General features: G+C 41.4%; 1 protein-coding gene and 1 long non-coding RNA gene across 5 annotated transcripts in view; one reads left to right on the forward strand and one right to left on the reverse strand.

Annotated features, from left to right (window-relative positions):
* LOC134957012 (uncharacterized) overlaps positions 1–17,605 on the forward strand; it is a 202,346-nt gene that overhangs the window by 52,557 nt on the left and 132,184 nt on the right. The window contains exon 1 of one of the 2 annotated variants that reach the window (XR_010186387.1): positions 17,532–17,566. The exons of the other annotated variant lie outside the window; for it this stretch is intronic. This is a non-coding gene — a long non-coding RNA (uncharacterized LOC134957012). Of the gene's footprint in view, positions 1–17,531; positions 17,567–17,605 lie in introns of those variants that run through there. 2 annotated transcript variants of the gene reach the window in all.
* Positions 591–17,605, reverse strand: part of LOC134957011 (platelet glycoprotein IX-like) — a 34,781-nt gene continuing 17,766 nt past the window's right edge. Inside the window, exons 1-3 of one of the 3 annotated variants that reach the window (XM_063938795.1) lie at positions 17,294–17,408; positions 10,446–10,549; positions 591–1,716 (exon numbers count right to left, since the gene is read on the reverse strand). In XM_063938795.1, coding sequence (XP_063794865.1) covers positions 1,160–1,716; positions 10,446–10,494 — 606 coding nt within the window. In that variant the 5' untranslated portion in view covers positions 10,495–10,549; positions 17,294–17,408 and the 3' untranslated portion in view covers positions 591–1,159. Of the gene's footprint in view, positions 1,717–10,445; positions 10,550–17,293; positions 17,409–17,605 lie in introns of those variants that run through there. The other 2 variants (XM_063938796.1, XM_063938797.1) reach the window with 2 other exon arrangements.

The following is a 17,605-nucleotide window of genomic DNA, read 5'->3' on the forward strand; positions in this document are numbered from 1 at the left end:
CGTTGTAGGGAGGTCATACAGGCACGTGGAGGCCACACACACTACTGAGCCTCATTTTGACTTGTTTTAAGGACATTACATCAAAGTTGGATCAGCCTGTAGTGTGTTTTTCCACTTTAATTTTGAGTGTGACTCCAAATCCAGACCTCCATGGGTTAATAAATTTGATTTCCATTGATAATTTTTGTGTGATTTTGTTGTCAGCACATTCAACTATGTAAAGAACAAAGTATTTAATAAGAATATTTCATTCATTCAGATCTAGGATGTGTTATTTTAGTGTTCCCTTTATTTTTTTGAGCAGTGTATATATCTTATACCTTATTTTCTTTGCTCTTGTTACACTCCCTGTCTGATAAATGGCGATACTGTTTTTCCATGGCTGTACCATGAAGTAATTACTTTACAATAATGCCTCCAATGCCAGTCTATTAACGCTGCTCAGAATATGGCAGCCAGCCCGTCAGTGGGGGGAGAGGGTGGCCACTGAGGGGACAATGGGACCAGACTAGTGGGGACCGGCCCAGTGGCCCAATCCGCTCTGTCTGGGTTCACTTTGAATCCACCATATTTTACTTACTTTTAAGGTATTTGAAATCAACACCACATTTTATTATACAAACATTACTGTACATTGGATACTAATAATACATCAACTCACCCATATACCTCTCTAAGGATCTGTTAGCGATTTGCACATCCTACTTTTGCAGAGAAATAAAGGAAATAAAATATATGATAGATTTAATTTCAGGAGTCAGGAGGATTGAGCACCAATAAGTGACAAAAGCACAGAACTATTTTTCATTTTAAGTTTACCTAACAGCTGGTAGCAGGACTGTTACAGAAACATCTAAAACTACTTTCACACTATCAAAATCCCTACAGCTTTTGTGATCCCAGGAGGCCCGCACGTCCCCAGCTGTTCACTACAAATTTCCATCCACAAGAATGTGTATGTACACGGCAGTTATTGCTATTATATTCACGTTTTGACCTCATCTCATTCTTTTCTAATTCCAGTGTGCATTTTTGAATACGAATATAAGAATTCAGCCCGCATTTTAAATAACAGTTTTCAAAGGGTGCCATATTTTAATTTGCCCTGGGCATCATCAACACTATTTATGTCTCTGTTTACATGTTCCAACATTTCATGTCATTTTCTCTTACTGATTTCAAATTTCATCATTTTAAATGTTTTCAAGCATAAAATCATAACAAAGAACAAAACTAAAAGTAAAGCGTAAAGAAAAGCATCATTAAATAGAAAGTCTGAACAGAGTCTTGAGGGCCTGGAGCAAGAAGCAATTTGCTTTCCTGATAACTGGCTCACTGGTTTCCCATGCAGTGAGGAGGGGGAGAGGCACTTTATCCCGCTGACTGTGTCCATGCCTCCATCAGCAAGCCACATAATTAAGTACCAGATCTTGCAGTCACAGTGCAGTGGGTTGGAGGATAAGTTTAACTTTTTTAAGTTTACCAAGTTATCAAAGGCTCCAGCAGGGACTGTGGTGAGTAGGTTCTCCTGCAAATACAATTCTTCTGTTTCTTCAGGGAAGGATGGCATGTCCTCCAGATTCCTGAGACTGCAGTCTACTTTGAATGCCTTTCCAGTCAAATTGGTACATTTACATTTTACTGGGCAATCACCTTCAACGGCAACTGTCAGGAACCAAAGTCCAAGAAGAATTAACATTTGGAGTAGATGCCATCCTGAAATGAGAAGATCAAAATGAATTGTAAAACTTTGTACAAAATTACAATGATCACCTGTGATCATCAGACAATATCAACCTACGCTGCAGAAATACTAGCAAAGCCGATAGATGAGGAAGGGACTTAATGTAGCAGATATCCCTCATCCTGGCACCTAGTGGAACCCTTGTATGATAGAGAAGGGTCTCCTCTTTCCAACAATCAGCCCCTTAGGAGTAATTTTCATGTATCATGATATGTAAACACCCTATACTGTACTACAGAAAGCATTAGACAGTCTAGAATATAAGTGTTGCGATGACCATACTGTATCTCCTGCATCCTGGTGTAAATAAACAATGAATGCTGTAGAATGTTTACTTTTCAAAATTGTATGCCTTGTTAGCTTCCATATCTTTCCTACATGGTTTATGCATTTCATTCAAATAAATTTACAATGAAGGGCATTATCATTTTTAAGTGCAAATTTTATTATAGAAACCTACATTTACAATCTGAGTTTGTGCTGTTTTGGAAAGGTGCATTAATATCAAGAAAATAAGTATTTATTGATGGCAGTCAAAGAATACAAATAAAAATGTTACTTTTAGTTGTTGTTTTTTAAAAAGCACTTTAATTTGGACTTCTTGTGTAAATTGGCTTTGTCTTGTGAAGAAAACTAAGCAAACTAATGCTATTTTCTGGACATTCAATCTTCTGAAAAAAGAAAAGTTATGTGGGCACTGCATACATAATGATGGCTATTGATTTTAGAATGTGCGCAGCCCAAAAAGTCACAGTTAGCAGTGTAGAGGTTAAGATTGGTGTGGATTTATAATCTTCATCTTCTTCTTCCTTTTCCTTCTAGATCAGAACACTGTAAAACCCCGTACACACTGGGTGACACACTGGGTGATATGACGATAATTATCTTTTTATAAAAGATCTAATGTTCATATTGTCCATTGTATATGGATGAACGATGAACGATGCGCGCACTCGCTAGTCGTTCTCATTCATCCATGATCTACCGAATTTGCAGCTGAATGTTAACTATATCTTTGAGCTGCATGTTCGGGGACAGTAGCGGATCTTGCCACGGGCAAGCAGGACTTTTGCCCGGGGCGCCGCCTTCCGGAGGGCGCTGGCGCCATCCGGAGGGCGCCGCACCATGGCAAGATCCGCCACTGCTGTGCCCTCCACTGCCCGCTGTGTCCCCCGGCTGTGCCTCCTGTGAAGGGAACTAGACGCGTAGCGTCTAGTTTCCCTTCGTGGAGAGGACCTTTGCTGAGCGGTGCGCAATGACGTTATCGCGCACCGCACAGCAAAGGTCCTCTCCACGAAGGGAACTAGACGCTACGCATCTAGTTTCCCTTCGTGGAGAGGACCTTTTGCTGTACGGTGCGCGATGACGTCATCGCGCACCGCTCAGCATTTAAGCGGCGCTACTACTGTACAGGGGGCGTAATTGACCACGCCCCCTGTATTAAGCCACGCCCCCGTTTCCTGCCCGGGGCGCAGAGCGGGCTTGAACCGGCCCTGTTCGGGGAGTGAGAGGAATGACGTCACTGAACAATATCATACATCAATATCGTTCAGTGTCCACGCACTGACGATCTTCCCTAATTAGCAATCAGTGATACAGCGCTGATTGCTAACTAACTGAGGTCGCCAAGTGTGTACCCGGCTTAAGAAAGAAAGGGTAATTTCAAGGGTAGCTGAGGCGCCTTATTGGCTGCTAAAATCATATAAACCTAATTTATAGTCTTGCTTGATTCTATTTAGGGTTACATATGGTAAGATAGATAGATAGATAGATAGATAGATAGATAGATAGATAGATACCAATGGAAAAAATCTGCGGCACTCGGAGTCTTTACTGCAAAAAGTGTGTATTTACACAAACATCCCAACCAACGCTTCGGGGCTCGCACGCCCCTTGACAAAGGGGCGTGCGAGCCCCGAAACGTTGGTTGGGATGTTTGTGTAAATACACACTTTTTGCAGTAAAGACTCCGAGTGCCGCAGATTTTTTCCATTGGTAGATACCTCACGTCACTGGAGGCACCGGAGCAGCATTACTGATGAGAGAGGAGTGCCGGTCCAGAAACCAGGATATAGATAGATAGATAGATAGATAGATAGATAGATAGATAGATAGATAGATAGATAGATAGATAGAAGGTTGTCCAAAAGTCTCTAGATTTCCATACATAAAGAAAATTAACACTTTTTAACAAAATGTAAAATGGAACTCTCTTCTTTTGACAAAGGTATTCTGCATTTTGTGAATACAGTTACATTTTCTTTAAACAATTTCTTTGTGCTTCTGCTTTACAAATGACACTTGCAACACAGATTGTTCCAATCAGTATCCCTATATTTATTACTAACTAGCTGGCTCTCAAAGTAAATTTTAGAATTATTATTCCTTATTTGCCTGCAGTTTTAATTACAACAGAAAAATGCTGCGCGCATAAGTAATCAATCCCTGCAGACTAGTACTTGGCAGAACCACCTTTTTACTAGAGATGAGCGCCTGAAATTTTTCGGGTTTTGTGTTTTGGTTTTGGGTTCGGTTCCGCGGCCGTGTTTTGGGTTCGAACGCGTTTTGGCAAAACCTCACCGAATTTTTTTTGTCGGATTCGGGTGTGTTTTGGATTCGGGTGTTTTTTTCCAAAAACACTAAAAAACAGCTTAAATCATAGAATTTGGGGGTCATTTTGATCCCAAAGTATTATTAACCTCAAAAACCATAATTTACACTCATTTTCAGTCTATTCTGAATACCTCACACCTCACAATATTATTTTTAGTCCTAAAATTTGCACCGAGGTCGCTGTGTGAGTAAGATAAGCGACCCTAGTGGCCGACACAAACACCGGGCCCATCTAGGAGTGGCACTGCAGTGTCACGCAGGATGTCCCTTCCAAAAAACCCTCCCCAAACAGCACATGACGCAAAGAAAAAAAGAGGCGCAATGAGGTAGCTGTGTGAGTAAGATTAGCGACCCTAGTGGCCGACACAAACACCGGGCCCATCTAGGAGTGGCACTGCAGTGTCACGCAGGATGGCCCTTCCAAAAAACCCTCCCCAAACAGCACATGACGCAAAGAAAAAAAGAGGCGCAATGAGGTAGCTGTGTGAGTAAGATTAGCGACCCTAGTGGCCGACACAAACACCGGGCCCATCTAGGAGTGGCACTGCAGTGTCACGCAGGATGTCCCTTCCAAAAAACCCTCCCCAAACAGCACATGACGCAAAGAAAAAAAGAGGCTTTTTACTGATATTTGGTGTTTTGGATTTGACATGCTCTGTACTATGACATTGGGCATCGGCCTTGGCAGACGACGTTGCTGGCATTTCATCGTCTCGGCCATGACTAGTGGCAGCAGCTTCAGCACGAGGTGGAAGTGGATCTTGATCTTTCCCTAATTTTGGAACCTCAACATTTTTGTTCTCCATATTTTAATAGGCACAACTAAAAGGCACCTCAGGTAAACAATGGAGATGGATGGATTGGATACTAGTATACAATTATGGACGGGCTGCCGAGTGCCGACACAGAGGTAGCCACAGCCGTGAACTACCGCACTGTACTGTGTCTGCTGCTAATATATAGACTGGTTGATAAAGAGATAGTATACTCGTAACTAGTATGTATGTATAAAGAAAGAAAAAAAAACCACGGTTAGGTGGTATATACAATTATGGACGGGCTGCCGAGTGCCGACACAGAGGTAGCCACAGCCGTGAACTACCGCACTGTACTGTGTCTGCTGCTAATATATAGACTGGTTGATAAAGAGATAGTATACTCGTAACTAGTATGTATGTATAAAGAAAGAAAAAAAAACCACGGTTAGGTCACTGGTATATACAATTATGGACGGGCTGCCGAGTGCCGACACAGAGGTAGCCACAGCCGTGAACTACCGCACTGTACTGTGTCTGCTGCTAATATAGACTGGTTGATAAAGAGATAGTATACTACTAATATTATATACTGGTGGTCAGGTCACTGGTCACTAGTCACACTGGCAGTGGCACTCCTGCAGCAAAAGTGTGCACTGTTTAATTTTAATATAATATTATGTACTCCTGGCTCCTGCTATAACCTATAACTGGCACTGCAGTAGTGCTCCCCAGTCTCCCCCACAATTATAAGCTGTGTGAGCTGAGCAGTCAGACAGATATATAATATATATAGATGATGCAGCACACTGGCCTGAGCCTGAGCAGTGCACACAGATATGGTATGTGACTGAGTCACTGTGTGCTGTGTATCGCTTTTTTCAGGCAGAGAACGGATTATAAATAAAAGTGGTGGTCACTGGTCACTATCGGCAAAACTCTGCACTGTACACTACTGAGTACTCCTAATGCTCCCCAAAATTAGTAAATCAAGTGTCTCTCTAATCTATTCTAATTCTAAACGGAGAGGACGCCAGCCACGTCCTCTCCCTATCAATCTCAATGCACGTGTGAAAATGGCGGCGACGCGCGGCTCCTTATATAGAATCCGAGTCTCGCGATAGAATCCGAGCCTCGCGAGAATCCGACAGCGTCATGATGACGTTCGGGCGCGCTCGGGTTAACCGAGCAAGGCGGGAAGATCCGAGTCGCTCGGACCCGTGAAAAAAAACATGAAGTTCTGGCGGGTTCGGATTCAGAGAAACCGAACCCGCTCATCTCTACTTTTTACTACAATTACAGTTTACTGTACATCTGTTGGTGTAAGTTTCTCCAGGTTTGCACAATGTTTGGAAGTAATTTTTGCTCATTTTTGGATGCAGATTTGTTCCGGGTTGTTCAGGTTGGTTGGATGACGCTTGTAGACTACATGTTTCAAATAATGCCACAGGTACCCAACTGGATTGAGATCTCTGCATTTACTGTACTTCATTGTAGAATGTTATCCTTTTTGTTGTTCAACCACGGCAGTGTTGCTTTGTTCTTGTGCTGCGGATTCTGCTGAAATCTGAACTTTCTCCCAATCTTTATTTTTTTTAACAGACTGAAGCAGGTTGTCTTGCAGTACTGCTCTGTATTTTTCACCATCCATTGGTCCTTCAAGTTTAACAAGATGCCCAGTTCCCTCTGAGGAAAAGCATTCCCATAACATGATGCTGCTATCCCTATACCTCACTGCCTGGATGGAGTTTGGTGAGGAATATAGAGTGTTAGCTTTGTGCCACACACACCGTTTTGAAGAGGGGTCAAAAAGCACCACATTTTAGCTGGATAACTCTGATTTATTTATTTTTGCAAATTCCACATGTGTTTTTTCTTCAATAATGGCTCCTTTCTAACCACAAGTCAGTAGTATGCAGAGCTCTTGATATGTTTGACTGGTGCATCTACACTCCAGTCCTACCTGGCTTCTCTGTGACTTCACTCATAAGTCTAGACTTGCTCAGACACAGTTTTTTGGGGGACTGTCCTTGTCTACCATTGCCTGGGTGTATGATGTATCTTCCCTTTTCTAACAATTGATCCAACAGTACTCAAAGGAATATTGTGAGCACTTGGATATTATATTATAGCCTTTTCCTGTCCTGTGCATATCTACAACTTTATCTTTAATTTTGTTAGAATATACTTTGGTCTTCATTTTCACAGTTTTTCTTCAGATTCACAGTATGACCAATGTTATTTGAATTAGGGGGTATTTTATCCATAAAAGATGACTTTTTTTAATGATTTAAAGGTAGAGGCTACTTGAAAGCCAATTATTAGGGCATTTGTTTTTATGGGTCGTGTGTAATGACGTCTGAGATGTCCAGAGGTGTGGTTTATCGCCCGAACTCAGATGTTTTTGTTAAAGTGGCAATCATTTACAAGGCAACACCATGTCTTGTCAATGATTGCCGCTTTAAAAAAAGTCAGAGTCTGGCAGAGAACCCACACCTCCGGCCAACTCGGCCATCATTACATCCGGCCCATATGTGTGTAAACTTGGAGCTTCCACAGCACTTGAGTTGATTACAAGCAGTCATTTTAATTTTTTAAAGAAAATCTGCAGACAAAAAATAATTATGAGATTGATAATTAACTTTAAGAGCCTACTGATAAAATTACTGTTTGCGTCAATCTAGCACAGCTTCCAGACTTAAACTGGAAGCTGTGCTAATTTATCAGGTTCAGTTCCACAAGAGATGTGTGATTAGACGACATAAATAACTAAACTGCAAGTGCCTCTCAAAGCTACCAAAAGAGCGATGCCTGTTATATTGCCATGGGCTACAAGCAGACACATGGATTATTTAAGAGTTGTACACTAATGCATTCACAGCTGCAATCCCGTATGCACATACTGTGAGAAAATATGTAAATATGACAAGTGACTTCTTAGATACTGGATAGAGAGACGCAGTATCATTTACCATTCATTTGATTGCCGCAGTTTTGAGCAACTCTGTTGTTGTGCAGAATGACTGCGGGTTCATACACCTTCAAAGTGATTGTGGCATGCCTACGTTTTTTGCCACCACTCCTCGTTCCCACAAATAGTCCCTGCCTATCAATCACTTTGTGAATAAATCGTTTCTGTAAACATCATCACAAGTGATTCACTGTTCGTGTACAGTTTCACCATAACTCATGTGCAGTGAGCCAATAATCACTCAGCTGTGTAAATATCAGCATGGGTAACAGTTCAGGAACTGAGTGCAGAAATCCCAGGCCACAGCAGAGGTAATCAAAGCAGAATATGTTCTTTGCAAAGAAAAACACCCAAAGGTAACCAGTCACACAATAGAGATGATTGACTGATACTAAGATGCAAATGGGATGATATAAATGCAACAGGTAGTAGCTGGCAGTGAATGTGATAGTAATGGGAAAAACAAGTATATGTCTGAGGACAAAACAACTGTAGAGGCAGTACAGGTAAGGTGCAATGAAATGCAGAAGTTGAAGGAGTAGCAGAATCGGAGTCAAAAGGCTAAGTTTGGTGAAGGCAGTGTTGAGTACATAATCAAGGTCACAAAGCAAATGTTCGGTCCAAGGAGCAATCAGTGCTGAATCAGGGTAGCAAGCTACAGTAGGGTCACGAAATCAGGTAGAACAACAGACACAAAGGAACATGGGAACAAAAGAGTTTAAGTACCATAACCAGTATCTTTTGGGGAAAAAAGGGTATCATTTTTGTTGGTACTGATATAGATGGGGGTATGTGAAGAGCGCAAACATGGAAAAATGGGCTCAGTATAGGGGTGAGAAAATCCTCAGAAAAAGGGTTAATAACTAATTTATTTACTCCCTTTTAATAATGCATTAAATCTTTATCTCCATGGACAAAGCCTTGTATAGTCTTTGAGTATCATCCTGAAGATCCTTCCCAGTGTTGAGTAAATTGATAGGAGTGTAATTATCTGTTGATACAGTATGTATGGGGTGTGAGTGGTTTTATAATTTAACAGTCACATGAAACTGAGGACTTACTGTACTTCTACCTTTAAAACCCTGTAACATTTAACCTTCCTTGACTTACACATGTTTAGCTGGATATTAATTGCCTTGTGGGCTCATGGTTCTTCTTTTAGCAAATCTATCACAGAAATCCAATGAAGAGGCATTTTAATTGTCACATTTTGCTTGTTCAGTACATGGCTATTTTCCAAAACTGATAACGTTCTAAGAGGCAAAGATGGCAGTTAAATTTATGGGGCATGAAATTAAAAGATGAAAATTTGATAAGGCAAATATGATATTACATATTTATAGAAAAAAGACTGTTTTCTTACTGCTGTTGGCATAAAAAGTACTTCTAGTTAATTTTGAACCAGAAATAAATATTTTAAGTACAGGTCTATAATTGTATAACAATCTGGGCAGCTCAAAACAGATATGTGGAATGTGAAACCCAGAAAATTCAACCTTATTAATAATAATACCCATTCTCCAACCAATAGAACAGTGGTCCAGACATCCGAGAAAATGATTCTTTATTACCAGTTATTTATATAGCGCACACATATTCCGCAGCGCTTTACAGAGAACATTTGGCCATTCACATCAGTCCCTGCCCCAGTAAAGCTTACAGTCTATATTCCCTACTACATGTACACGCAGACATTCACGCTAGGGTTAATTTTGTTGGGACCCAATTGAACTACCAGTATAATTTGGATTGTGGGAGGAAACCAAAGCACCCGTAGAAAACTCAAGCACGGGGAGACTATACAAACTCCACACAGTTATGGCCATAGTGGGAATTGACCCTATGACCTCAGTGCAGTAATGCTAACTATTACATCATCCGTGCTGCCCATAAAAATATGGTTCAGAGGATGGGGGAGTTTTTTAAGCTTTTTGTTTTTGCATATTATAGTCACACCACTGTTCTACCTAGAAGGGCTAGTCATCTTGCCATCTTCAAGAGTACCATATCAGGGCACTAATCCCCCCTGGTCTGGCCTTCCGCTTCCAAGCACATGTGACATCATGATGTCACAAACAGAGGGCCGTAAAAAGGAAGCACAGGCAGCTCTGGGGTGACTCTATAGGCTGCAGGATGCTGTACTAGGCATCCTACAAGGTAATTACAGGGCCTCTAGGGGCCCCACTAGTGTCACCCAATTGGCTTTGTGCCCTGGGTGACAGCTCTACTTACACACCTCTAGTTGTGGCGCTGTTCTTCAGTTATTGTTATTACAAGTAACCAAACCAAACAGATATTCTGAGCTTTATAAATAAAAAAGGATAGAACAAGCCAATGAAAAATAGAACAAAAATTAAGATACCTTTATTTATTAACTGAAACCACGTAGGCCCATGTCGATTTCTATTCATATTTCCTGACCACCATGGTTGGTTATTGTGATTAATTAATTCTGCTCCGGGTGTCCTGCAGAAGATGACGAGAAGAAGCAGCATTAGTGGAATAAGTAAGTTCTACATTCATGATGTGTGTGCGACGCAACTGTCCTGACACGTTGTGTTGTCAGGAAGAGATAAGAGCTGGTGGTCAGGGCATGTGAAAAACTAATAAGCAACCTAGTGTTTAGGAATGATAAGGACTTTGTAAGATATCTTAGTACAGAGCTGTTAGGCAGGCCAAAATAACAGTTTAAAAATAAAATGTGCACTGAATATTTCTCATTGGAATTGTGATGTTAATTCAAAACTAAATATAAAACCACTATGACATTCTGCAATATGTGTATAGGCCAATACTTTTGTTTAACATGGTGTATTCTATGTACAAAGATTATTATTATTATTATTATTATTATTACATTTTATTTATAAGGCGTCACAAGTATTTTGCAGCACTGCACATATGACACACATTAGAACAATACAGGGTATACAGAACTTAACATTTACAGAAAAACTAAAACAGAGCACAGGTAACAATTAGCACCACAGTTCTCAGTACACAATACAGCTGAGATGTCAGGAAGCAAAGTAGTAATCTGCGTACTACTGGGTGCGGGCAGCCGTTGGAAGAGATTGGAAGAGATGAACGGTCAGAGTGTGAGGAAATGCAGGTATAGACAGTCACTGAGTAGGGGAGAGTTGTAATTGACGTGCAAGAGAAGAGGGCTGTGAGAACAGGAGGGAAGAGGGCCCTGCTCCACAGAACTTACAATCTAGGGGGAGGGATACAATCTGGGGGAAGACTACATAGCGTGTTATTAATAATTTTATTTTGGCAACATCTTAAAAGCCTCTTTTAATTTAATCAAAAGGAGGTTAATATTTGTAAGCGGTAACTGCATGTTTGGCATGGACAGAAAGGTACATATATAAAAGTGGCATTGTGCTAGTTTCAGTGCACCTTGCAGCAAATTTTGCAACAATAATGCAACTTTCCAAATACATAACTCATACTTGCCTACTTGACCCTCTCCATGAGGGAGAAAATGCTCTGTCCCTGGACTTTCCTGGTTATGTATGATTGCCATCACCTGTGGTGAGCTAGTTAATTGATTGAAAGGTGTTTCACCACAGGTGATGGCAATCATACATTACCAGGAAAGTCCAGGAACAGAGCATTTTCTCCCTCATGGAGAGGGTCAGGTAGGCAAGTATGACATAACTCCAACATTTACAATACATACACAGAAATGTTGGGGCCTTAATTCTTCATCTAATCATGATATAATAAGCCCACCATGAAAGTTATGTTTCAGTTCCTGACGGTAGCAGTGTCTTGATTTTAACACAATTTATTATTTTTCGTACAAAAAAAATATTTCTGTATCATTTCAAAGACAAATAATGTTGGGAGAGATGTATCAAAGCATGAAAAGAGATAAAGTACCAATCATTCAGCTCCTAACTGTTGTTTATCAAGCACAGGACTCTATGTACTAAGCCTTGGAGAGATATGAAGTGCACGGAGATAAAGTGTCAACCAACCAGGCTCCTGGCATTTTTCAAAGACCGCCTTTAACATGATAGTTAGGAGTGGATTGGCAGGTACCTTATCTCCATACACTTTATCTCTCTCCAAGGCTTAGTAAAGAGACCCCACCAGGAACGTAAGTTCAACCTAGTCGCCCAGACGCACGTTGGAGTTTGATGTCAACCCCCCCCATAAAAAAAGGAAAACAAATATGGCATGTATATATATACATATATATATATATATATATATAAAACATAGCAGAATGACAGCACTCAGTAAAAAACCACGGAGAGTTGAAACGGCCGTCGGGCTGTAGTACTAGGATCATGTCCAGATGTTTCTTCTGTAAGGAATAAACCCCTTTTTTCTTTTCATCATCAAAACGTGAGTGCTGGTCTCTTTTTCTTCTCTGTTGCAAAAGTGAGTGTGTCTATATATATATATATATATATATATATATCACTTTCCAACAGCAGTGGTGGGAGCACCATTGCTTGCTGCAGCACATGCTGAGCGGTACCAGGAGGGAGCTGTCCTGTCTCCTATTGCAGGTGTTAGCAGGCAGGGCTCCAGGGATAAAGCCAATTAATTATGCAGCAGCAGAGCTCCATTAGAAGAGCAGTGGTCGCACTTGGATGACGGTGTGAACCACACAGGTGCTGCTGTACATACAGGTATCCCTTCAGAGCATGAAGACCAGAAGCAGGTACCTCTACTGCCCCTGGGAGTAACACCCCTGGACCCGACAGTTGACAGAAGCTGATTGGTTAGTACTTTATTTCTCTCCAAGCTTTCATACCTCTCTCCCACTGCCATAAATATAACTTAAGAGTTTCTATGAAAACGGCAGATATGCATGAAATAATGGTTCATCATTTTAATTTCAGTGGTTTCCTTTGTCTTTAACTATGACAGTCAGCAGATTAGCCATAATATGGATTTGCCAAGGGGTAGGCTGAACAGGGTAATGTTCTGTAGATCTCCAGAGAGCCTGGCAAGCCAATCTGCAAGTCATTAATGTAAAAAATAAAGAGCACAACACACTGTCATGGATTAATTATGAGGTTCTAAATGATACATGAAAAATACTGAATATTATGGAACTTGTTTACTCTCAAAATTCCACAAAACATCCATGGAAAGAAATGGATTTGTTAAGTTATCAAGCAACTTAAATAGGATTATTAAATAACAATCCAGTGTTGTCTTTTCATAGAAAAAACAGTCTTTATTTATCAAAAGCAGAATTCATAGTTATTGATGTTAAAATGATTTGTTAAAAAAAGCTGTTGATAAATGACATGACTGGTTATCACAGTACAACCAGCCCCATTGCTGGCCAGTCCTATAATAACCAGTCAAGTCTTCCCAGTGGTGCAAGTATGCGGGTACGCTCGGGTACGGAGTACCCTTAAGAATTTGGCAGTGGGTACACAGTACCACCTGCCACAGACTTTGCCACAATTATAATGTGCCACAAAGCAACAAGACCATGGTGCTTGGCAGCATGACAGCTCCTCCCACTTTGTCAGAGTTACTGGGAGTGCGACAGTGGCTGTATTTTCCTATTATAATGGAGGCATTACTATATATTGTTATTAAATTGGGGGCATTACTATATATTTCTATTATACTGGAGGTATCACTATATATTTCTATTATACTGGAGGCATTACTATATATTTTAGCCTTGCCTCCAGAATCCCGCCAAAAAAGGGTCTGTGTCATGTGGCCACACCGCTAGTGTCATGTAGCCACTCCCACTAGCAGCATGTGGCCACGCCCCATCACAACACATGACCACGCCCATCTTTTGTCACTCAGTACCCAAAAGAAAATATTTCTACTTGCACCACTGAGTCTTCCCATTATATAGTGAAAGCTACTGTAGCTCCCAGTTTTGTTAGTGACATGGTGACACTGTTACTGGGATAAGGCAGATAAAAACAACATTCTCCCCTCCCCCAGGCCAGTGATTTTCAAACTTTTTAGGGGCTGTATCCCTCCAGTTGTCATAATCTTTTCTGGTATTCCAATTCCCTAGCAGTACAGATCTGTACCAGACAGGGGCGTCTTAAGAGAGGAGAGGGCCCATGTGCAGACTCCGGGTGGGCTCCCAGCTCTCCACGGCGCCGTAGGCTCCGGCATTGTGCCAGAGCCTACTGCGCATGTGCATGTCTCCGGAAACATGGCGCCCGCCATGTTCCGGAGACAAAATTCGTACTGCGCATGCGAGGTGGCCATTTTGTAGGTTATTTTGTGCACAATGGCTGCGGCTGAAGTTCGATGCTGGACTCCAGGGAGGGAAGTTACTAAAATATGGGTGCAATGTGTGCATTACACCCATGATAGAAACGCCTATGGTACCAGTCCTATCCTTGTTACAAGAGATTCATCTGAAATGTGTTCCCAGTGAACTTATCCTGTGGACCAGTTGCACCAATTCAAATGCAAGTGAGATGCTGGGGGTAGATTTACTAAAGCCTCTAAAACAGACAAGTGATGATGTTGCCCATAGCATCCAATCAGATACTAGCTATCATATGTCTATTGCATTTTACAAAATTAAACAATATGATTGGTTGCTATGGGCAACACTACAACCTGTATGTTTTAGAAGCTTTACTACATCTATCCCTTAATCACTTGCAGTGGCGCACCCATGGGGGGTTTCCGAGTTTTTTTTTTTTTTTTTTTTTAGCTGCATGAGTATTGTTAATGACTGTCTAGCGTCCTCTGCAGCCTGCTGTCTTCCTGGTGGCACTTGCAAGTGCAATAAAAGTTTACTTTATTTTAATTATAGTACATATATATCCATGTGCCTACATATATACACATGTATATACATACATACATATAAACACACACACACACACACACATATGATATATATATTTACATGTGTATATATATGTGTACTGTATGTGTGTGTGTGTGTATATATATATATATATATATATATATGCATGTTTAATATGCTATGTATATGTGTATATGGGTTCACTACGATCTCCCGGCGGCCGACCTCCCGGCGACCAGCATACCAGCGCCGGGAGGCCGGCCGCCGGCTTACCAACAGTGTGGCGAGCGCAAATGAGCCCCTTGCGGGCTCGCTGCGCTCGCCACGCTACGCGCGCCACACTATTCTATTCTTCCTCCAGGGGAGTCGTGGACCCCCACGAGGGAGAATAAGTGTCGGTATGCCGGCGGTCAGGCTCCCGGCGCCGGTATGCTGGTCGCCGGGAGCCCGACCGCCGGCATACTGAAGACCACCCGTGTATATGTATGTGTGTGTGTGTATGTGTATATATATATATATATATATATATGTGTGTGTAGATATATATATATGTGTAGATATATATATATATATATATACACACACACACACACACACACACACACACACACAAACACACAGACACACTAGTTTTACGGACCCAGCATATACTGGGTCCCCTTAGTCCCCACCCCCGTGATTGGCTCCGCCCAGTTCTGGAAACCCCCCCATGCAAATCCTGCGTTTGCCACTGACTTGAATATGCATGCATCTGGCTTCAATGCATGCACAGTTGCACCAAAAAAATGCAAGATCCATCTGCAAAGCAGGTTTGCATGCAACACTGAATCAGCCTGTGTGCTGTGAATTTAAATCAGTGGTTCCCAAACTCGGTACTCAAGGACATGTTTGTTTTCCTGGTCACCTAGCGGGTGCACAGGTGTATTCAGTACTCACTGACACATATTAAAAGATCCACAGGTGGAGCTAATTATTTCATTTGCGATTCTGTGAGGAGACCTGGAAAATGTGAAATGTTCGAGGTCCTTGAGGACTGACTTTGGGAACTACTATTCTATATGATCGAGCCCAAAGTGAAAATAATAGGAAGGAAAAGCACCAATTAATAAAATTGTCTATTTTTAGTGATTGCAGGCACAGAATCCTTTGAGTAATGACCCTCTGTATGTTTAATAAACAGTCAGTGCTCTTTGTAAGCACATGCATATTATGGTTTATAGAAAGATTTTGTAAGAGGGTGACATTATCTTGCTATTTTAACCAGAGATACATGTGCTTTGATAAATATAAGAACCACTAACTATAACACATTAACATACCTCCAAACATGACCCTCTCCGGGAGGGACATAATGCTCTGCTCCTGGACTTCCCTCTAAATGTATGATTGCCGTCACCTGTGCACCACTGAGTCTTCCTAAACACCTTACTTATCCATTAACCTGTTCAATACAGGTGCCGGCAATCAGAGCTGGCCCTAACCAATATGATGCCCTAGGCAAGATTTTGGCTGGTGCCCCCTTGCACAGACACTAGTTCCACCTCTGACTCTATACTCCTTTCCCAGCACCAGCACCCCTCACCCATAGCAGTCCTGATTTTGGTGCTCCTACCCCCTATATTTTCAATAGGAACAGTGTGCACATTCGGTGTGCAGCCCAAAACGGTGCGCGTTCTTGCTGGGAAGGGGCATGGCCACACAATAATACCCCCAGTTGAAATTACGCCACACAGTGCTGCAACTTTATTCACATTATACTGTATCATGTAATAGTGTCTCTTATTCATGTTACATCACACAGTAGTACCACGTTACTCCTCACAGTAGTGCTTCTTATTCACATTACACCACACCATATTGCTCTTTATTCACATTACACAACACAGCAGTGCCCTTTCTATACGTTACGCCACAAACTACTGTAGTACACCTTATACACATAATGCCGCACGTTAGTAATGCATTTCATATGCAGTCACACACAGAATAGAGGCATGCTGCATATCATTTTAATCAGCAAAAGCTGCTTGTGCCCCTAGACATTCCAAATACCCTAGGCATTTATACCCTAGGCATTTGCCTAGTTTGCCCATGCCTAGGGCTGGCTCTGCCGGCAATCATAAATTAAGAGAAAAGTCCAGAAGCAGAGCATTTTGTCCCTCCTGGAGAAGGTCACGTTGGAAGGTATGCATTAATAGTACAATGCCACATGCTGTAGCTCACATTCTATCAAAGAATACGAGTGTTTACATCTACATTTGTGAATGTTTTAAATGCTTTCACATATAAGGCTATTATAGGTTTAGAGCTGTTTCAAAAACTTTCCAAACATATCCATCTGGAAAGAGCTCCACTATTAGTTTATAACATCTCAGGAGATATGAGAAATGCTCTGGCTTCCCCATGGCAGTTATACCACCTCACAAACTCCTTACCTCAGCAGGTGAATCCAGTTCTCCCCATAGTCACACCAGATGTTTGTTGGGGAAGATATTCATTACTGAGAGAAGGACTAATGCAGGACATATAAAGCATGTTGCTTTTGTACTGAGTTCTGCTCACACAAATATGAACCCGCCCAGACGGACTCAAGATTCTCCAGTAGTTTTAAAGGTGGAGTTCAAAAACAAACAATTTTAGCTTTATCACTAAGATTACTATAATTCTGCAAGTCAGACATTGAGATATTGCTGGGCTACAGTTTCATGGTAAGTTGGCTTCAATTTAGATATAATAATATATGTGCT

Source organism: Pseudophryne corroboree, chromosome 9, assembly GCF_028390025.1.
Source record: "Pseudophryne corroboree isolate aPseCor3 chromosome 9, aPseCor3.hap2, whole genome shotgun sequence".
NCBI lineage: Eukaryota > Metazoa > Chordata > Amphibia > Anura > Myobatrachidae > Pseudophryne > Pseudophryne corroboree.